This window comes from Manis javanica, chromosome 5 (genome assembly GCF_040802235.1).
Source record: "Manis javanica isolate MJ-LG chromosome 5, MJ_LKY, whole genome shotgun sequence".
NCBI lineage: Eukaryota > Metazoa > Chordata > Mammalia > Pholidota > Manidae > Manis > Manis javanica.
The window spans coordinates 27,730,954-27,753,548 of record NC_133160.1 but is presented as its reverse complement, the minus strand read 5'-3'; the positions used below and the strand labels follow the sequence as shown (position 1 = coordinate 27,753,548).

Here is a 22,595-nt window from a genome sequence, read left to right as displayed (position 1 = left end):
ATAATCTATCACCAGGGAGACCAGACGCCATCATCCAGGTAAAGCTCTAAGATGGGAGCTGGGCACACACTGAGGGAGCACATATGCTCACTAAATGTTAGCAATCAACCACCTAGCAACCCTGAACCTCTCTCCTGTGCTAATCTTATCACCCACAACTGCCACCTTACAATGACCCATCATGAATTTTAAGATTTGTGCCGTTGGCGTCCAGCAGCTGTGGTATAGAAGTGGAGGGGAGCTACCGACAATCATAACTCCTACTTGGCCCACAATAATAACCACAGATCTCAGTTCCCAGTGGCTTATAAGCACTACACTGTCACGTGGATCACCTTATTCAGGCCCTATCACAACCCTGCTTGGTAGGGATTATTTACCTCATTTTTCCGGTGAAGAAACTGAGACCCAAGGAAGTTCGATAATTTGGTCAAAGACACACAGGTGGAAAAGAACCAAGCCTGTTGGGCTCTACATCTGTGGTCTTATCACACAACTCCTGCCCTGAACCCTGCAGGCTCACCCATTCTCTCTGGGAAGCCCACCCCGACAGAACTGAATTCCCTCCCTGGCAAGGGCTGGTGCCTGGCACGGGAATCCCAGACATGAGGCTGCAAGCTGGATGTGACAGCCTTGTTCACCGCCCAGGGCCTGGCATACAGTAGGTGCTCAGTTGGTCTTGGCTGACTGTGAATTTTGTGCAGGTTTCAGTGGCCAGTTCTTCTCACCATCAACATTTCCCCTGAAAGTTCCAGAACGAAGTCCAGAGGTAAAGTCACTGGGGAGAAGGTTCCCCTTCCATGACTAGAAATTGTTTTATTTTCTAATTACCCCTGGAGCTGGCACCCAGGGCCGCTACAGGCTGTCGTGGGTCAGGAGAGCAGGCCACAGTGTTTCAGCCTACAAAAACCGTGCCTTTTACCCGCCTGGCTCTTCAGCAGATTACGTCTGAACTGATGACAGCCACCAGGGAAATGTCAAGGATGGCTGGTGCTCCCAGTCCCGAGTTCAGAGCAGGGCCTGTCTGGTTCCAAGATGCAGAGGAGCCCTCTGCCTCCCAGGTCTGATAGTGTCAGCTGTGAGGAGCAGGGCCAGGTTTCCCGGAAATGGGCCAGCCATGTCACCTGGGAAATGGCCAGCTCTAGGGTGTATACCCTTGAATGAGTTAATTAATGACACAGGTTCTTCCCATCAGCAAAGGCAAGAGAGACTTTGGCAGCCTTGTGCGACCCTGTGTGAGAGGCACAGGGGCTGCAAGGAGGGGGCAGGAGCGAGCTGGGGAGGGGATCCCTGGTGGAGGGACTCGCCTGGGCAAAAGCACGAAGGCAGGACGGTATAGTCCCCCCTAAGGGAGGCTGCAGCCTGACTCCAGGGGCACCACCTGCGAATGCCTCTGGAGTCATGCAATGCGCAGCACTGAGTCAGGGAGGCTGGGACAGACTCTCCTGGCCTGAGGAGGAGGAGGGAATGTGCAGAAACCAAGGGGGAAGTTAGGAATGTAAGGATTTCCCACCACCACTCCACCCTCCCACCCTGGGGAAGGAGGCTTAGTTTAGAACAGGATCTGCAACTAGAGTGGGTGCAAGGAAGTCACACCCTCGAGTTTCCCAGGAAGGGCATTTCACCAAGGACTGTACCTGGGTTATTTCTCTGGCACTCTTCTCGGGCTCATGCAACCTAAAAAGGAAACAGACACACAGATAAAAATATCCTCACTATCTCAAGTAGTCATGCAAATTGATAAGAATAACATTTAGGTTCCATTTCCTATAAGGGTGGAGGACATGGATGAGCAATTCACAACAGAAATCCATCTACCTGTCAGTTATTTGGACAAAAGGGTCAATCTCACTAAAAAGGAATTTTAAGCAATGTATACTACTGGTTGTTTTTTTCTTAACTTACTTTACTGGTTTAAAATTACAACACTCAGTGCTGGGAGGGGTATGGTGGAACCAGAACATTCATACATACACTGCTGGTGGGAGGCACAAACCTGTACAGCCCTATCGGGAAGCATTTTGGCAAATCAAGAGCTTGGAAGGTGTCCTCATCTTTTGACTCATAATTGCACTTTCTTTTGGGGGGGGAAATTAAAAATACATAAAAAGCTTTTTGCACAAAGGTATTTGTCATGGAACAAGATGGGGTGGGAGGTTTACATCTTACAGCTCTGCCAGTTGGGACTGGTTAAGGAAATTACAGAAATAGATTTGTAGATAAAGATTTGTAAGGTTTATGAGGAGATTTCTTTTTATTACAAATGATTACATTAAAATGATAAGTGAAAAGGAAACATTCTCTGTGGAATGATCTCAATTAGGAAATATGTGTGGATAACACAAGAAAGAATATAGTAAAATGCCAACAGCAGTGGTCTTTGGGTGATGTTTTTTCTTTCTAGTTTTCCACATTTTCTAAGTGCTGTATATTCTACATATCTCTATTTTATCACAGAAAAGAGAAGTTGCTCGTGTCCTGGCTAATCAAGGAAGCCACTCATGCAGTTGGTTCTGTAGCTGGAGGCCGTGGCCTGGCCCTCTGCAGGGTCTCGGTCACGAACCAGAGCCAGTGGTTCTGCAGGAGTTGTGTATATTCTCCAGCCTGCAGCTCTGGGGATGTTAGCCCGGATAATGTCAGAAATGAGCAATTGGGCTTGGCAGTAGGGTTATTAATGGATTTGGCATGAGATCTTGGCACAGAAAGCAGTTCTGGGGCATGACGAGCCCCACGTGGCCACAGAAACAGCCCTCCAGGAGCAGGGACATCGTCTGGTGAGGAAGATCATGCAGCTCTCTCCACACCCCTACTGCTTCCAACCCTTCCAGGGCTCCCAACTGCTTCTAGTTCAAGTACTACTCATCACCCTGCTTGTAAGCCCTGTATGGTCTGGTCTCTGCTGACGCCCCCAGGCTCATTCATCCCCACCCTCATCCTCCCACTTATCCACCCACCAAATATTTCACAAGCACTGTTCCACGCAACACACTTTACGTGTCAACAGCAGCCTTGAACGACCCTCTTGATCACTTTTTCTCTCTGTTAACTTTTGTGGATCCTTTAAGACTCAACTATGGTGTCACCTCCTTGGGAAGGCTTCCTGACAGTGCTGGGATGGCTGGGCTGCTCCTCCAGGAAAATGTCAAGCCTCTTGGCATGTTTTCCTCTCTGGCTCATGTGTCTGTCTGTCTGCCTCCCAGGCTTTCTCACCCCATGGGTACAGGTACTCAAAACTGACCTGTAATGAACACCAGTCAAACTGCCCCAGGGCCTTTGCACATTCATCTCTCTTTGCCTCTTCATTGCTTTACTCCTCTTCCCTCACATCCTGTTTCAAGTTCTCCTTTCTTGGGGAAACCTTTCTGAACCCCAAACTCCATTCTCAGAACACTGGGTTTCTCTCTTTTAGAGCAGTATTTCAGATGGGAAGCAGTTACCCATTTTTTTGTCTGTGTCTCCTCTTGTCTCTCCTATCTCTGTGAATGTCACCACTCTTACTCATTCCTGTGCTTAGGCTAAAGAAGTGGGAATCATTCCTGATTCCTCTGCCCCCTCTACAATCTATACAAGGCTTGTTGACTCTGCCCTCAAAATAAATATCAACCCCATCCACTCTATCACCTCCACCATCCTGGCTTTTAGACTCCTGAGGGTCTCCTCTGTGGAGTCTCTGCTTCTATTCTGACCCTTCTGCATGTCATTCTCCACATGCACATTCATAAGTGATGTCACATAATTTTTTGGCTCCAAACTCTCAACTCCTTCCCACCACACAGTGAAATCACATCCTGACTGGCGAGGCCTGCATGACCTGTCCCCACCCAGAGCCCAGGTCTCCCCCCAACCCTCCCCTCACTCTCTCCACTCCAGCTGCCCTGCCTTCCTCCATGTCCCTCGAACATGTCCACCTGCATCTGCCTCAGGATCTTGGCACTGACTGTTCCCTCTACCTGGTCTACTTTTGCCCTAGACATTCTCATGCTGGAGTCTTCTGTCTCTCGGCTATTTTCTCAATGTCACCTCCTTAGACAAGCCTTCCCAGATTGCTCACCGCACCTCACCGCCTGCTCTGCTCCATGCCTGGCTATATTTCATTTAGTCAGCACTCCTGTCCTGTGTATTCACCTCCCAGTTTGTTTGGGAACCTGTCTCCTGATGGACCGGGAGCCCATGTGGGCAAGTGGTAAGCCTGCTCTGCTCATCGCTGCAGCCACGACACCCGATAATGGGCTGGCACATTATTAGCACGCTGTAAGTATTTGTTGAATGTATGAATGAACTGCTCTCCCATCAGATCAAAGGTGCCAAGGGACCAGGTGCTAGCATCTTTTTTACTTTCATTTGCAATTTCCTAGCTTAAGGCCTGGCACTGAGCTGGGCTCAATCAAGATGAATAAATGAAAGAATCAGGGAAGCCCTAAATATTCCAAGAATAAATGCAGCAAATGTCTGACGAGTGAACAAGTGGCTGACAGAATGAACCCCAGTGCCCAATTAAGGAGCAGAGACATATTTTTCTCTCATCTGAGCTGGGAAAGATTATAGACAATGTTCTGCCTGTACATTCCTAACACAGGGAGTTAGAAATAGCCAGTCTCTCTGCCAGCCCTGAAACCTGAAGGGCCTTTTGAGCTCAAAGCAGCGGCATTCCCCTCAGGCCCCTCCTCAGGAGGCACTTGGTTGGTACCCATGCCAATGCTCTGGAAAGCATCTGATAGCAGCCAGCCAATGGAAGCCTGTGCCGCGTGGGAAAGCACCGTTACCGTGCAAAGCTACTGCTTTGGTTTAGAGAGATGAAAGGGAGCAAGCAATCTCACAGCTCCCTTGGTAGGCTAGGCTCACGCTGGAAAAATACAAAAAACAGGCTGAAAATGGTTAGCTTCTCTGGGGAAGAAAAAATAGGCAGCAAGAGGTGTCAGAGCAGTGATAAAGAGCATGGGCTTCTGGGTCAGAGACACTGGGTAGGAGTCGTAGTTTCAGTACTTACTGGCCGTGGGACCTCAGGAATGTCGCACAACTTCTCTGAGCCTCAGTTTCCTCAACCATATGCAGGGACCACAATAACCTTCTAGAACAGGGGTTTTCAAAGTCTGGCTCAGAAACAGCCTTATCAGCACCACCTGAGAACTTGTTAGAAATATAAATTGTGCATCCAAAGCCCTGAGGGTGGGCCCAGGAATCGTGTTTTAACAAGTTCTCTAGCAGATTCTGCTACACACTCAAGTTAGAGAACCTTCGTTCAATTAAATTGGGTAATAGTAAATCAGAGGGTTTTTGCTATAATTAAAATTACCAATGGGCTAATTCAAGGAAAGGCATAGATTGGTTGCTGGGACACAGTAAGTTTTCAATAAATGTTAGTTGTTGATGCGGTTGTTAATATCATTATTGACACTGCCCTTTTCTTTCAGGAATGTATTGTCTAAATGGGGAGATAAGACAGGTAAAAAACAATGAAAATAGAAAATGAAACAAAAAGATCTTTCTGAACTCACGCACCTCAAAACCCAAAAAGCAAATAACCCTATTAAAAAATGGGTGGAGGATATGAACAGACACTTTTCTGAAGAAGAAATTCAGATGGCCAACAGGCATATGAAAAGATGTTCCACATCGCTAATTATCAGGGAAATGCAAATTAAAACCACAATGAGATATCACCTCACACCAGTTAAGATGGCCAATATAGAAACGACTAGGAACAACAAATGCTGACCAGGATGTGGAGAAAGGGCAACCCTCCTACACTGCTGGTGGGAATGTAAATTAGTTCAACCACTGTGAAAAGCAGTATGGAGGTTCCTCAAAAAACTCAAAATAGGAATACCATTTGACCCAGGAATTTCACTCCTAGGAATTTACCCTAAGAATGCAGGAGCCCAGTTTCAAAAAGACATATGCACCCCTATGTTTATCGCAGCACTATTTACAATAGCCAAGAAATGGAAGCAACCTAAGTGTCCATCAGTAGATGAATGGATAAAGAAGATGTGGTACATATACACAATGGAATATTATTCAGCAGCCATAAGAAGAAAACAAATCCTACCATTTGCAACGACATGGATGGAGCTAGAGGGTATTATGCTCAGTGAAATAAGCCAGGCGGAGAAAGACAAATACTAAATGATTTCACTCATCTGTGGAGTATAAGAACAAAGCAAAAACTGAAGAAACAAAACAGCAGCAGACTCACAGAACCCAAGAATAGACTAACAGTTTCCAAAAGGAAAGGGACTGGGGAGGATGGGTGGGAAGGGAGGGATAAGGGAAATAAGGGGCATTACGATTAGCACACATAATGTAGAGGGGAGCACGGGGAAGGTAGTATAACACAGAGAAGACAAATAGTGACTCTGTAGCATCTTACTAGGCTGATGGACAGTGACTGTGATGGGGTATGTTGGGGGGACTGGATAATGGGGGGAAACTAGTAACCACAGTGTTGCTCATGTGATTGTATATTAATGATACCAAAAAAAAAAAAGATCTTTCTATATTTGAGTCTGTGAAGCCACCAAGAAAAGAGCACTGCAGGGGTACAAAGAAGGAAAATTGGGGATTGCTGCAGTGGTTTGTGATGGTGTTCATTCATTCATTTGACAAACCTTTACTGAGCACCTATTTCACTCTAGGCATGGTGCCAAGTTCAGTGGCTATTAGCAGGGAAATGAGGGCAATGGTCCCTCAAGAGGCTTGGATTACTATACAGGGACAAGGGCAGAGACAGCTTGAACACACTGTGGTGTCAGTGGAGGAGCACCAGGAGAGCTCCTCGGAGGGGCCCTGTCTCTGGGGGGGCCATGCTCTCACTGAGCCCAGGAGGAGGAGCAGGAGGGACCAGGTGGGAGGGGGAGTACCCACTCTAGCTCCCATGTCCCACAGCTTTGGGAGCACTGTCACACCTGGGTGGTGTGTGAGCAGGGGTGGGGCAGCACATCTCAGGGAGAGAGGGAGCACGCCAGGGCGAGGGGAGAGCAAGGACGCAGGGTGTGGAAGGAAGCACAGGCGGGGCACGTGGCTGTCCCAGCACACTCTGGGGTGTGGCCAGAAGTGACCCTGTCTGAGCCAGCAGGGACAGGACTACGAGGGCCTCCGTAGGGCATCTGGACTATGTTGACGGCCATGGGGAACCACTACAGGTTTTGAGGCAGATGATAGAAGCCAAGTCTTGCCCTTGGGAGGCACATACTTGATGTACACACACACACACAGCCTCCTCCCCTCTCCCACCCCCAGTCTTTGGATTGTCCTTGACTCTCCAATCCATCAGCAAGTCTTCTTGGCTCTACTTCCAAAATATATCCAGAATCTGACCATTTCTCAGCCCACCCTACCATCCTGGCCCAGGCCCCTGTCACCTGATTGGACCACTGCAGCAGCCTCCTCTCTAGCCTCTCTGACTCCACCCCGACCTCCTACGGCCCGGTCCCCCTCCTGTGGCTCCTTGTGTCATTGGGAGAAAAACCCTGAGTCCTTCCAAGGGCCATAGGCCCTGGACTAATGGCCTCTCTTACAAATCCTTAGTTCCTGCTCTACAGTTTTGAAATCCACGAAGTTGTAAAGAAATAAAATGATTTGCAAAACCTTTTTGGTGGCAAAACCTGACTTGAACCAACATGGCTGTATGGGCTTCAACTAAGAGACCTGCATCCTACCGTCCTAAGTACCTGCCCTTCACCATGCTTCTTCTGCCCCAGCCTCCCCCATCCTCCTAGTCCCTCTGCACCCCCATACATCCCACCTCAGGCCTTGGTCATACCTACTCTCTCACCCAGTAGGCACGTCTTCTTCACAGCTCCCTAGCTCAGGTCCCTGCTTATACCCCCTTTTAAGAGCCAACCCCTTCCCCTGCCTGAGACACCCCTGCCATTAACCTCTATCCCCTTGCTGTATTTGATTTGTCACCACCTGACATGACATTACACATCCTTGCTTCCATGCTTACTACCAGGTTCTTTCACCAACAACTGAGCCCATGAAGGCCTGGACTGATTTGTGTTCACTTCTGTATCCTTAGCACCCAGAAAAGAGCTGGTGCATAGTAGGAACTCAGCAAAAATCACTGAAAACATGAATCAACAAACTAATGTACCATCAGGGATGTAAAGTCATCACCTTAGCCTCTGACTAGGCCACGGACTTCAGGAGGGCACAGATGCTTTCTATCCTGCTCACCCCAGTGTTCCCAGGGCCACTCATGCCTAGGTACTCAATAAACATATAATGAATGAAGAGCGAAGTATATGACTTGGATCAGGGGCAGCATGTGCAGGAGGCTTCTGTCACAGTCCAAGTAGGGTTTGATAAGGGTCTTGCTGTCTGTGGACAGCAGGTAAGATATCAGAGCTTCTGTGCACTGAAATCCCCTCAAATCCCCTTATTTGTGATGATAATTAAAAACGGACCTGGCTTGAGAAGCTTACAAAGGAAAGAAACAGGAGAGATAGCCAGTGGGCATGGATTCTGCTTTGCAGCTTTTGGGGGCTGTCAAACAACCAAATGACAATTGCCAAAGCATTCTGGCCCAGAGCTGACACAGACTTACCTTGTAGAAGAAGTGGAGCCCTTGGCTGAAAGACAAAAGAAACAAAGCCAGTTACTTCACCTAGAAACATACTTCTCTTATGTAACTTTCTTTTGTGGGGGGTAATCAAACGTTTGACTCCAGGGACAATGGAAGGAATTGTAAAATCATATCCTTCAACCCACAGGAAACCTCCATGCTCACCCTGCTGTGGGCCATTATCTTCCAACAAGGAAGACTGGTGAGCTGAGTCTTCCACTTTCTCACCTCTGGGAGCTGCCAAAGGTCAGATCCCAAAGCAGCCTTCAGCCTAGGAGGGGCCAACTGCCCTGCCTATGTCTGTGCCTCACTTCCAGGTACCACACACCTTACCTGAGACACTACAACCGGCCTGGTCCCAGTCAGGGCCCTTCACTGCTGTAGAACTGATTCTAGCAGGGCTGTGAGTTTGGGGGAGCAGGTGTGAATCCCACTTCTGCCACCAACTCACTCATTATGTGACCCTGGGTGAGTCATTTTCCCTCCCTGAGCTCGGATTTCAGCTTCCAGCTCACAGGGTTGGACATCCATCTCTTTTCATGTCAGCACTTTCCAAAAAAGGATCTTGGGAGGAAAGAAAGGGTCCATCTGGTTTACAGATTTTTAAACCTGCGATATGGGCATCCCACAGAGAAGCCGCCTGAATTCAGCCACCATTTGACTCCTATTTCACTCTAAAGTGTAATTAAAAAGCAACATGCACACTCAGATGTGTTCTGCCCACATCTGAACAGACTGGAGGCTGCCACAGTGCAAGAATTCTCACTGCCAGGTTAATGCTTGGTGCCTGGGCAGGTACTGGATCTTTAGGTAAGTGGGTGCCAGTTGGGAAGGCTGCAGTCCTGCATCTAATGTCTGAATGAAGGCAAAGTGCTGGGATTTGAGTTGTCTGAGGGAGTCCAGTGATGGGACATTGACCACCCTCCTCTTATACCAAAGACAACAGGCAACCATAGAGACACCCAGCTGGTAAGGGGTAGAGTTGAAAAGAGGACATTTTATTGTGAGTATTGAGGTGAAGGATGGGCAGACCCCTCCGGGGCTAATGGGGGAGGTGGGGGTGTCTCATTAGGGTGGATATATGTGCAGAGTGGTCCCAAAAGTGGTCTCTGGAGACTCACTGCCCAGGTTTGAATCCGGGCCCTACCACTCACCAGTTGTGAGAAAGTTTTATAGCTTTCCCATGCCTCAGTTTCTTCATCTGTAAAATAGGTTTGGGACCTTCAGAGGAGGAGTCTTTCCTGTGCGAAGGTTTTCCAGGGACTTTAGGGAAACCCTGGGTGGATCACCTGGAGGAACCTCTTTTGGATTCCAGAGAAGCAGGGGCCTGACTGTCCCCTTCTGAGCGGAGAGCCTGAGGCTCAGCCAGCATGCACAGCTGGTCCTTCCAGCAGGTCCAGGAGGGAAGGAAACCTGGGGGGGTGTCAGGGTGGGTGGGCAGAAGGGCACAACATGCTCCTCTGAGCTCAGCTTGGGGGTCTGGGCACAGAAGAGCTCAGGACAGAACTTTGTATTTTGCAGGCGGTGGCACATGGTAGGTCACAACTAGCATTTAAAAGAGAATTTAGTGCAGAATATGACAAAAAAGAAAATATCAGAGTTCCAATTTTATCTATGGGGTGTGGGTGCGTTAGGTTGAGACAAGAAATGTATCACTTGTAGTTTAAGTTTTAGCAGCACTGCCTTTAAATGGTCTCTTCCAAGAGTGGAAAAGAGAACATGTACTTTTTGAAGTCTGCAAATGTATCAGAGCTGTTATCTCACATGAACTGATTTGTGTTTCCAAACTGTCCTGCAACATAGGCAGTTGCCATACCCATTTGGCAGATGAGGAAACCGAGGCTTGTGGAGGCCAAACTGACTGGTCAGAGTACATAAGAAGGGTCTGGGACTCCAGTCTGTCTGACTCTCAAGTCAGAGGCCTGCCACAGCAATGACTACCACACATGTGCACACACATACACACAATCAAGGGCACAACATCCTGGATTTGACCTTGTACCCTCCTGCTGTGGACTCAAAGGCCACCGCCACATGGGGAGAAAGTGCCAGGGAGGCGGCTCATGTTTCTGGGCCTACACACAATACTAATGGCAGGAGCTCACATTTATTGGGCACTTGCTGTGTGCCCGGCACTTTCCTAAGAGTTACATGTGGCCACCATGGAATCCTCCCAGTAGTCTCGGAGGCCAGTGGTGGTGTTATCCTCACTCTGGCCAGCCACCTGCCTAGGGGCTGGGCATGTAACCTGGACAGGCAAGAGGAAAGCAGAAGTTTGCCAGGGGGCTCCTGGGACATAATGTTTCTTCCGAGAGCCTCTGGCCACCCTGGTATCTCCCTGCCTCCCACCTCAGTAGGGGTCCTGTGAGGATGTGAGGCCTGGAGCCACAGTGGCCATGCTGCAGCCACAGAGGGCAGGGGGCCACCCAGATTCCAGCCCGGTGAAGGTGCTGACCAGCCATGGCACAGCTACCTCTGGACTTCTTGTTACTGCAAATAACTGGACATCCTTGCAGCCTAGGCTGTGTGTTAGCCCAAAGCACTCTTGCGGTCTCTCTGTCTGGGGAGGACAGCCCAGGGGAAAACCCTGCAGAGGGAGAGGGGACTCCACCTACCTTTCTTCTGTCGAATTCGGAGGAGGTAGAGGGCTGCGATCAGCAGGGCCACCAGCAAGGCACAAACCACGCCCACCACAATAAAGATATTCCAGCCGTTAGACTTTTCTGGGGACCACACGGAATAGAAGCTTCATGTACACTAATTAGAAACAGTCAAACTTAAACCCACCACCCCTTTTCACCAGTACACAGACATCATTAACTGAGAACATCTGGCTGGTCCTTCTCAGATGTTTTGAGCCACACGGGCACTTCAGTGAGTCTGCATGCACTTCCCCATGTGGGTCACCCATGGGCAGTGCAGAATCCATGCCAAGGGGCCAGGAGGGAAAATGTTTGTTGCTGACACCCATAGAGGAACTCTGGCTGCAGCATATGGGCAGAAATCTCAGTCTCGAGGGCAGAAATATGTTCCATCTCATTGAAATGAACCACAGAGGGGCCACCATTGTGGCGCAGGGTCATCTGAAACTCTGAATTGCAACTGGGGTATCATCAGTGGCTGGGGGACAGGGGCAGTGAGGAGGAGCTTCTGGACTCTGCAGGGCTCTCAGGGGCTGTCCACTGATCTGTGCCAAGACCTGGGCATAGGAGCTCTGAACCCAGGACACTTGAAGTGGAGACAGTGTGGGTGGGCTGGCTCTCGGGCACAGGGAGGGGATTGTACTACAGCAGAGCGGGCAGTCAGGAGGCTTTGGGCTACAGGATGTGGGTTCAAATCAACGCCCCTAGTTGGGAGCAAGTCATTCAAACCTCCCTCCACACACTGGCTTCCTCTTGTGTTCTCAAGGGCAACAGTGATCTCCACCTCATTGGATATCGCTGAGAACTAACTCACTAACTCACCAAGAAACCAAATAACTCACTCTTTCATCCTTCCTAAAGTATTTCTTGAGCATCTCCCATGTGCTAAGCTGTGTGCCAAGTCCTGAAGCCAAAATCCTGAACAAGACAGCCATGTCCCTAGCATCCTGACTCAAAGGTGAGCAGTCACGAAACTCTTCTTCAACGCTGCCATGGGCAAGTGGAGAGGCCCAGAGAGAGGCATTGACTTGTCCAAGGTTACCAACAAGTGAGAGAACCAGAGTAGAAATCCACACATCCTGTCTCCCTCAGTAGCACTCATCCTATATGAACCAGGTACCAGTGATATCAAAGGGACAATCTGACAGGGCCCCGGGGCTTTAGAACTTTCCTGTTCCCTTGAAGGATGCATGAAGGAAAGAAGTGGCCTCTGTTGTAATCCATCCAAAGGGTCCACTACATATAAGGCATAGCCATGCTAATGACAGGTGATGGACATCCTGCGGTCATCCCTAAACGCCAATTAGCTGCTACCATTCTAAAGTTAGAACAGAAATACATTGACAACAGGTTGGGAGGGGGCTGAGAAAAATGATACCCTGACAGCTTTTACTCTAACAGGAGAATAGCAGTGTTATCATCAACTTACATGGGCATGCACTTTGGCCAAGAAAAGCTCCTTGGGAAAACATCCCACAGAAATAGCTGCATGTGTAACAGAAGGTATTCAAGGATGTTTATTCAGCAGTGATTATACTTAAGATAAGCTGCAAACATCCTGGAGCCCCCCGTCTGTAGCCCCTGTTCCCAGGGGACAGGCTGGCACAGGCAGCCAGGATGTCTAGGCAGAGGTTAGAAAGAAAGAAAACGAGGGTGGTGGGGTGACATGGATGGAAGAAGCAGTGATTGGTAGGTGAAGAAAGCAAGAGGCAGGGTGCTGTGACAGGATGACACCCTTCCCTCCTCCCTTTTTTCTCTCCTAAATCCATATTTATGTCAAAACATCTACAAAGATATGTACAAACTCTCACAGTGGTGACCCTTGGCATATGGGATATGGGGGAGGGGAGCTGACTTCAAAATTCTACTTTATATTTATAGACTTCTCGATTATTCTATAATAAGGATGAATTACTACTTTCAACATCAAGAAAAGAGATGAAGTTTAAAAAGAGTGGGAGTGGAGGCCTCACCCGGGATTTGGCCTGTATCCTTGTCCTGCTTGTGGGCAGAGATGTGCACGGTGTGGGTTCTGCGGACCGCCGGCTGCCCGTCATGCTCCACCTGGCAGGTGAGCACCACGTCCTCCCTGTGGGCAGTGACGTTCACCAGCAGCCAGCTTGTCCAGTTAAAGGTCCCATCCTTGTTCTCTGTGAGGTTTGAGGCCGTTTCTGTTCGGGACACATTGCCGTTCTCCAACCAGCTCAGCTGTAGGTGCCGGGGGTAGAAGTTCTTCACTTGGCAGGTGACGTTCACCTGGTTCCCTGCCACGGAGCTTTGGGAAACCTCCAAACGGGGCGGAACTGAAACAGCACAGGGCAGAAGCTCTGACCTTATGAACAGACAGATCACAGAGGATGGGCTGCATAGCTCAGCTCCCCCAGGGCAGGGAATCACCCAGGACGGTGCTAGGCATGCAGTGATGGCCCAGACACTGAGGGCTCTTTGCATATGAATGAAATGACTAAGCACAGTGCCTGGCACACAGTAGGTGCTCAAAGACTGGCAGGTAAAAGACTTTAAGGTAAAAATGAGTGAAATCACAAGCTCAGCCCCTGGCAGGCAGTAGTAACATCATAACTATAGCAAAATAAACGAAATCACCAACCCCAAGGGGCTTGGCTCTCAGAAGGTGCTCAGTAATTGTGAGTTGCTGTTGGTAAAGTAAATGCAACTACCCAGCTCAGTGCTGGGCACTGGTAGGGGCTGGCCTGGCAGCTGCCATTCAAGTAGCAGTAAGTGACCGGCACATCCAGGCGCCTGGTGATTGGGGAGGACTGGCAGACATTGGACTCCAGGTGACTCAAGCCTGGAGCAAAAAGCAAGGGGAGGAGCAGGGGGAGGCCTGGGCGCAGGAGTGGGCTGGGCGTGGGGGCATCTACCTCGGAGGGTCTCTGACAAGTTGGTGGTCCCACGAAGAGGGGAGCCCCCTTGCAGGGTGACGTGGGCCACCTCACAGATGACCTGGGAGCGAACATCCCCCGGGGCCAGCACCACCTCGGCTGTGCTGGAGATGCGGTAGGAGGCGCTGTCTCCCTCTGGGTCCACGTTGGTCTGGGAGGCCGACAACTCGTTCCCATTTTTGAACCATTTCAGGGTGATGTTTCTGGGGGAGAAGCCGTGGGACTGGCAGGTGAAGCTCACTGTCTGCTCAGGCGTGGCCCTCTCCGTGGGACCCGAGACCACGGGGGGAGAGGGTTTGGCTACAAAAGGAGATTTATAAACAAATAGCATGACTGTGATTATCACTACTAACGATAAGCGTGTGACGCTGTTAAGAGTGTGTGTGAAACACACTATCATCTAATCCTTGTCATGGTGCTGGGAGGCGGGGTCGCCGTCCTCACCTTACACAGAAGGACCAAGGTTCCCGGGAGGGTCAGTAGGGCAGAGCCATATGCAGGTCCAGCCCTGGTTCACGTCCACCTTCTTTCCTCTGCCAGGTGACTTCCTGCCCATTTGGGCACAGGAACAAAGTTACTGACCGTTCTCACCCTGTACTGACTGTTCCTAACTGGCCTCCCCTGGAAACCATACCAAAGTCAGGGTAAGGGTTTAGAGAAGTAAATGCAGGGGAAGCAGTGGATCAGCAGGACGGCCAAGAAAGCTGGAACCAGGCTGGCGAGGGGACAAGAGGCAGCAGTTGTGTCTCCTTCCTGGGGATGCTTTTACGGTCAATTGAAACATGCTTTCTTTTAATAAAACAGAAGATGATTCACAAACCGAAAGAAATAGAACTACCTTTGACCCAGACTTAATTTATGTCCAGAAGTGTCCCTTCAGGTATTTATGAATTTCTCCTTAGTTTTCATTCTTTCCACAAATGTCCCAGCAGGGCCTAATCTGTGCCAATACAAGATTTTGAAACAGAAGGGAGGTTTCTCTGAACCGGGGTTCTTCTCTTGGGTCAGTTTTGGGGTTGAAAACAAAGATTTCTGAGTGGTGAGAAAGCAAAGGTGGTCAATTTCTTAATTGTTAATTAATTTCAAGGGCACAGACACAGGCCTATGAAGCAGCAGAAAGACTGACAGCAAACACTGTCAGTGATCATCAGCGACAGCATTTCACCCTGCAGAGGGTCCCACAGGGTGTCTCCAAATTATTAGGTATTACCGAGCACCTTCTCTAACCGTTGGCAGACAGTCAATAGGACAAATATTTGCATTTGGAAATATTTAACTTGCTTTCTAAAACTCATCAAACATTTTGAGGACATAGTAAGGAGGTGTCACTTGAATAAGTCACATCATGGAAACACCAGCAGCCTGGATGCCCCTAGAGGGAGGAGACGCTGTGATCAGTGGCCATTTTTAGAAAGTCTGGGGTTCCTGACCCTGGCTTGATCTCTCTGCGTCCCTGTGCTCTTAATCCTGTCCCCATCCTTGTGAAGGGGGCCCGAGTCTGGTTCCATTTATGGGATGAGGCTCAGGGAGGAACAGAGCTGGCCCAGGGACACAGGAGGTACGGGGCAGAGCGCCTCTCATTGCACACGACTGATTTTAGTGCCTCTGTTCTTTATCCTCAAACCTGTGTGTGTACCTGTACAAAGCAAATAAAAACATGAACCTCTAAGACAAGTGAGGGTGTATGTCCAACACAGAGGCAGGCATATAGTAGGCGATTAATAAATAACACCTATACTGTTGTAAGATCTGGTTCTTGCTGGTTCTGAAGCTACCTAATTGCTCTTTGGCTTTAAGAAGGCAAAACAAAAGCATGAAGGAAACACCAAGAGAAGTCCCAGAGCCCTGCCCCCTGCAGCCTCTGAGCAACAACCAGAAAAGCAGTAAAAAAGCAGTAGAAACCACCAAATTATGATTCTCTCTGTCTTGTTTTAATAATGCCCTCTGGGAACAAATCTGGCAAACAGACTTTCAAAACACACACAAGATCACAGGTTAGCTCTTTACAGGAAACTGGAAGTATTTTGAGAGGAGGAAGGACAGATTTCATCAGGGACAGTTGGTGTGTGGAGGCAGTGAGGCTCTGGGGATGAGCAGCAAGTATTTGCACGGATTCTAGTCTGTTTAGACACACTCGTTTAAAAATGGGGATGAATGAATGAATGAAGCTGGGATCTGACAGTGTCGGGGCCCCTCCTCCTTGGGGCTGGAAGGGCAGGAAGCTGCTACTGCCCCAAGTGTGCCCCGGGGAGGAGGTCCTGGCCACTGCACTCAGTTACCTTCCTGGGCTCCAGTGAGCTGGCACTGGGCACAAGCCCTTCAGAAGCACCTATACTCGGGAGAACTGTTCTTAGAGCCCCAGCAATGTGGGAGTCACGTTTGCCAGGGGGAAAAAAATACAACTTTTCCTGTGCAACCTCAGAAAGCACCAGGCTCAAGGTTCTGCCTGGCTGCACATTAGCATCCTCTCCATAAGGAATTCAGCCTCCTGACCTATTCGATCAGAATTTCTAGGGTGGAACCAGGACTGTGGATCTCTTCAATGTTTCCCTGGTGATTCCAATGCACAGCCAAGGTAGCAGGGCACCACCCCGACCCCAAACCCCTTTTATACTTGAGGCCTGGAGAGAACAGTGACCTGGCTTCGGCATATCTTAGCTAACATTTGTCTGCATTTCTGGCACCTGCTCCTCTGGCAGCTCTTCACATGTTTCCCTCATTCATCCTGGCAGCTGCTCTGTGAGGTCGGGACAGTCATGGACAGGTGAGAACCCCGAGGCCCAGTGTGGATACTGGTCAGAGGTCACAGAGCCGGAAGTGGCAGTGCTGGGATGGGAGTCCAGGAAGTGGGGCTTGGCCCAGGCTCCCAACCAAGGGCACTGATGCCCAGAAACACCCAACTACCACCACTTCCAGGGCTTCTAGACATGCTGTTCTGTCCCCTTCCACCCAGCCCCGAGAAAAGTAGCTGTGAACACCAGCACTTCTCAGATGGGGAAACCGAGGCCTGGAGGGGATCAGACCTGCCCAGGGGTGCAGCTCTGGGTGAGAGCACCATCGCTTCCAGGGGGTCTGCTCCTTCACCAGGCCCTGCAACTCATACGTTACCACAAAGGCTGGTGTGACTGCCCACTTCCTGCAGGTGAGGAAACTGAGGCCCAGCAACTGGGTCACGACCTTGAAGTAACACCTTGATCTGGGGACGCCTACTCTGTGCTGGGTGATTCAGACAGAGCACCCCAACTCTGCCCAACTCTCTTAACAGGAGGCCGTGGTATCCCCATTTCACAGGTGAGAAAATGGAGGCTGAGAGTAGAGAGGGGCTGTCTCCTCACCCCACTGCGTCCCAGGGGGTGTCCTGGGCCCCCAAGCCTCATGTCCACAGTTGAGCAAGCGCCCCACCCTCAGGGCTGACACCTCCCCCCCTTTCCCTCTGATCCTGACTTCAGCACTTACAGGGAGCAGTCATCTGCCAGTGCCCCGGCCAGGTGACCCTGTAGCAACAAGGGGGGATGTGGGCCCCCAATCCCGAGTCTGGAACATGAGTTCTGCTCAGGGGGCCCAGCTCGCCCCAAGAAATGCCTCCCTTCCTCACCCTCAGCCTGCAGAGCCAAGAGTGGGCCAGGTTGGTGCTGCCTCTGGTAGAAAACCCTAAAAGAGCATCTCTTGCCTCAATGGGGCAACTCCTGTATCACCCACATGGGGAAACTGCTCCCTGGATGAGGGACATCTGAGATGACCCAGCTCTGCTGGGAGCCTTCAGTAACTGTGAGTCGGTCCCTGAATCAAAGGATGGGTTTGGACAGACCCCCAGCAAATGCCTGACCTCTGACATCACCCCCACCCAGCGCATCAGCCTAAACTGAGAGTCTGTGCCTCTTAGGAATTTCTTCTCAGTGTGACGTTTGTGAAGATGAAATAAAGAAATGCACAGAGTCCCCCTGCCTGCCTGGTGGGACTCCTCCTCGGAGGGAGGAGAAGGGAGGCTCCATGGGGAAGAGCCTGGCCTGCTCTGCTCACTGCTGCCCCACAGCGCCCAGAGCAGGGCCTGGCACAGAGCAGGAGCTCAGTAAGTGCTCAGGAAAGAGGAGCCTGGGCCCCGTGGAGGGAGGGCTCCCTGGGGGCAGTGGGGAGGCCTGGCCTGTGACTGGGCAAGTCATTGAGGCTTCTGCTCCCTCAGCATTGGACCAAAGGGCTGGACAGGACTGGAAAAGGCAGGGGCTGTGGAGCCAGCAGATGGGGACAGACTCCCCTCCATGCACCAGCAGGGGGCCTGGAGCAAACAAGGGCCTCTCCAGGCCCCAGCCTCCCTGAGCTGTGCAAGGCAGGTAAATCAGCTCATGAATATGAACTCCCAGTGCCCACCTGATCCTCAGTGTTGCTCAAAGAATGGAGGGCGTTCCTACTGATGGGCTGTCCTACCCCAGGGTCCCAAGGAGGCCCACGCTGGACTCACCACTCACGGTGACCTGAGTGCCTGGGCCTGACTTAATCTCCACATCAGGGGTCCCTTTCTGGAACTTCACACAGTAGTAGACGCCAGTGTCCTCAGGGGTGATGTTACTGATGCGGATGGAGAAGTCCGTGTTGCTCCTCTTTGTAGCATCTGTGGCGGTTGTTACTCGGGGGAAGGAGCCTTCTCCGCCCTTGAAACTGTAGATTAACTGGCGGCCTGGTCCAGACCCCCTGAACCACTTGATGGGCCCCACGGGGAGCAAGGAGTTCAGGGTGCAGTTCAGAGTGGCCGTCTGTCCTGCTGCCACCGACACTGACCTGTCAGGCTGAATCACCTGCAGCTCTTCCTCACCTGCCACTCCTGGAGGGAAAAAAGCAGGTATTTTTTTTCACCCTTATGTGATCAGGTATGTTTATAAACAACTTTCACTGACAAAGTGAACACCCTGGGCAGGTCTTGAGCTCAGCACATTGCTGTACATCCCATGTAACTCTCAAAGGAGCCCGAGTTGTGAGACCATATTACAAATGAGGAAACTGAGGCACAGAGATGTTATGTAATGTGGCAGACCCCTCTTTGGAAGAGTCATGTCTGAACTGGGCTCTGACTTTAAATCTGTTTTGGCCAGAGGTAAGGGGCACAGTGTTCTGACAGAGGGAATGGCCTGGGCAACGGCGCAGGGGCAGGTGGCAGCGTGGTGTGTAGGGTCTACATGCAGCTTAGATTCTCTCTGGGCCTGACCCAGGAAGCAGGCCCCATGCAGGGAAGCCTTACTTGGCAGCTGAAGCCCCTGCAGGTGAAGGAGCAGTAAAGTAGTAAGACTTGAGTCCTGGCTCAGGGGCTACTGCTATGTGCCCCTGGCCAACACGTGGGCCACGGAGAAGATCCTGGGAGCATGCGCCATACTGCCAGGCAGCACATGAACGCGAGTGCTGCCCTTAGCATGGGCAGGTCCCTTGACTGCCCTCTGAGCCTTAGTTTCATCAGTCAAAGAGTTAAAGTGGCTGCATTTTGAGTGATGTAGGACCAAACAACAAGCCTAGGCCAGGGACAGTGTCAAAAAGAATCATCTGGTCTTTGGAGCCATCTGACCTGATTTGAAACCCGTCTCACTTCTTATTTACATAAGATCTGAGGTTATCCATTGGTTTGAGCCTCCTTTTCCTTATCTACAAGATGGGTAGAATACCCCCTAGTCCTTGGCTTTTTTCTGAAAAGAAAATGAGATCACACATGGAAGTCCCTTAGCACCAAGCTGGGTACAGGGGAGATACTGTCTTTGTAAATGAATAAATGAGGGAGCGTCTGCTGCTCAAACTTCACCCCCACAACCCCTGGCTGGTGCTCCTGCAGGCCAGGCCCATGCTGGATGCTGGGGACACACAGGAGTTGGACCCAGGCAGGCCTCAGGGCCCCTGGGCTGGGTGGCTGGAAGGACTCCTAGAGGCCAGTGGAGGGGAGGGGCCTGGGTCCCAAACTGGGGAGTGCGGGGGGCCTGTGAGGCAGGGACCCCAGGTAGAGAGATGGGGGTGGGGAGGGGAGGGCACTTGCAGGGAGATGAAAGGCAGGCAGAAGTGGCCATGTGAAGCTGCTGCAAAGGCTCAGAGCTCGGGGCAGCCAGGGCCCCCGACTCTGAACAAGGTGGAGTTTGGGGGAAAAAAAGACCTTAGAGAAACAGAGAGAGACGGAGAGATAGGCAGAGGGACAGACACAGTGAGAGAGTGAGACAGAGTCAGAAAAAGGGAAATTAAGGAAGACACAGACATGGGGCAGAGGCAGCCCCAGAGGTTAGATGCAGACGGGATCTGTCCCCACCTGGGTGCTCCACTGACCCACCATGTGACCTTGTCCTGTCCCAGCCCAGGTCACCTTTGCCTTGTACATCTGGCAGGGCTGCAACCAATGCCCTGAGCAGCTCACTCTGGCTCTGGCTGGGCAGGAGAGAGACTGTGAGAATTCACCACCAGCTGGTGGCAGGGGCGGCATGCTTAGGGCAGAGAGCCCGAGGACTCCAGTCCGCCCTCGCTGCAGGCAAGTCCAGGGCCTCAGAACAGGCCTGTCGCCCCCCTGCCCAGCCTCCCAGCCCTATCAGGCCGGGGATGGCCCTGCTCTCAGGGCGGCAGCCTGCGGGTGGCCCAACCCTCCCAATGCAGGGGAAGAAACCAGAGTCTACAGAGGGCAAGAGCCTGGGTGGAGCAGGTGTGTGAGGACCTCGGAGAGGCCCACAGAGGCAGCACCAGCAGTGTCCAGCCAGGAGCACCCGCAGTGGGCCTGCATTCCCATGGGAGCCTGGAGGGGGTGCAGGCACTGGGCCAGTAGGCCTGGGCGAGAGCGGGTGCCCGTACCCAGCTCAGCGCCCTCCCTCCCTGGGCCTCCATTCCATCTTCCATAAAGTGGGGTGCCGGCATCCACCCCCAGCATAGTTATGAGGACTATGACACAGTTGGATGTAAGGACCTGCCACATAAGTGCTGGCTAAATTTTAGTTTCAGTTCCCATTATTACCACGGATATATTACTTATATACTCGATTTTTTCTGGATTGTCATGTGCCCCCCAAACAAGGATGTAGGATCAACAAGGAACTGTTTCCAATCACTTGCCTGGATGAGTGTCTGGCACACACTGGGCACTCAGTAAATACATGGTGAATGAACCAGTTAACAAAGGAAGGAAGGTGGGATTTTACCCTCTCCTGGGTAAAGCCCCTCTCTGAGCCTCTTCCCTCCTGTTAGATGGAGCTGCTACAGGCATATCCGGGAGATGGTGCGAGCCTGGAGCCAGGGACTGCGCCTGGCCCACAGACGCTCCTAACAAGTGGTAGTTATTATTATCTCTTTCAATAACACCACACAGGGCTGTGAGTCAGCAGTTGGCGAGGGGGGTCGTGTGAGCAGGAGAGCCGGCTGCGGAGTCAGGCCTGCGATGTGTTGCAGCCGGCTATTCTTGTGGTGCAGCCGGAGGCCTGCAATCACACCCCGGGCAGGCGACAATAAAATCTGGAGTTGAGTAGGGCTGCCCCCACCCTTTTTTCCTAAGCTCCTCTGAGCTCTCTCCACCAACTGCAGCCAGATTTAGGCAGCTTAATTAATTAGCTAGTGTTTATAAAGCGTTTGAAGAATTTTAAAAGTGCGACGTAAGTGCCAAATATTATTTTAATCTGTGTGTGTATGTGTGTGCGTGTGTGTGTGTGTTATGTTTTCCAGCAGAGAGTTTTTTTCTTCCTTGCTTGCTTTTCTTCTTCTCTGCAGGTTCTGTTCTGGGAACTGGGCTTGTTAAAATCACTCCTGCGGTTCTGGCCCTGGGGTCATCATCCTGGCATACCTCACAAAACTACTGCCTGCTCATTCCTGCCCTCCTGGCAGGGAGAGCAACTGTCCAGGGGCCTGAACCATCTCTGGGAAAGGAGGGCCGCTGGGCAGGCATTCTCACACGCTGATGGTGGGAACAAAAATTGGAACATCCTTTCGGGAAAGCAGTTTGGCAGGATGTACCAACAGTGTGAAAGTGGATCACCAGCCTTTGCTGGGCTGTTCCACAAGAACATACCCCAAATATGGAGTGGAGTTCCCACATAATGATCTTGAAAAGTTGGGAAAAAAAACCAAATGGCCAATGATAGGGGATGATTAAGTGAATTATGGCCTACTCCTTACAATGGTATTACAGGTACCATAAAAAGCCATCACCAAAAAACTGTGGTATTCTGAAAATTTTCTCATGGTATAATTTTAAATGCTCTTGTGATTATGAAATAAAACTCATTCATTGCAAAGCATTTAGAGAAAACAAACAAGTATAAAAACAAAATAATAATCTCATAGAATACCATCAATGATAACTTGATCAACATTTTGATGTAGTTAAAATATGAGTGAATACGAACAATGTAAAATCATACTCAGATAACTAAGAATATGTGCAAACATTTTGCTTCCCTCACTCAGGTGTTCTTATAAACAGAAAAATAAAAAATTGGATATACCCTAGTGTCCAAGGAGATGGGCTGATCTCATGATGGTGAACCC

At 50.6% G+C, this 22,595-nt stretch overlaps 1 protein-coding gene across 21 annotated transcripts in view; it reads right to left on the bottom strand.

Moving 5' to 3' along the window:
• Positions 1-22,595, bottom strand: part of SIRPA (signal regulatory protein alpha) — a 75,973-nt gene that overhangs the window by 37,883 nt on the left and 15,495 nt on the right. For 19 of the 21 annotated variants that reach the window (XR_012131486.1, XR_012131488.1, XR_012131492.1 and 16 more), the window contains 6 exons: positions 18,568-18,927; positions 14,091-14,411; positions 13,182-13,511; positions 11,182-11,289; positions 8,549-8,573; positions 1,638-1,677 (listed from right to left, as the gene is read on the bottom strand). Coding sequence is in view for 6 of the 21 variants with exons in the window: in XM_073236823.1 (XP_073092924.1) it covers positions 1,638-1,677; positions 8,549-8,573; positions 11,182-11,289; positions 13,182-13,511; positions 14,091-14,411; positions 18,568-18,927 (1,184 nt within the window). In the remaining 15 variants the exon portion in view is untranslated. Of the gene's footprint in view, positions 1-1,637; positions 1,678-8,548; positions 8,574-11,181; positions 11,324-13,181; positions 13,512-14,090; positions 14,412-18,567; positions 18,928-22,595 lie in introns of those variants that run through there. The other 2 variants (XM_073236828.1, XR_012131500.1) reach the window with 2 other exon arrangements.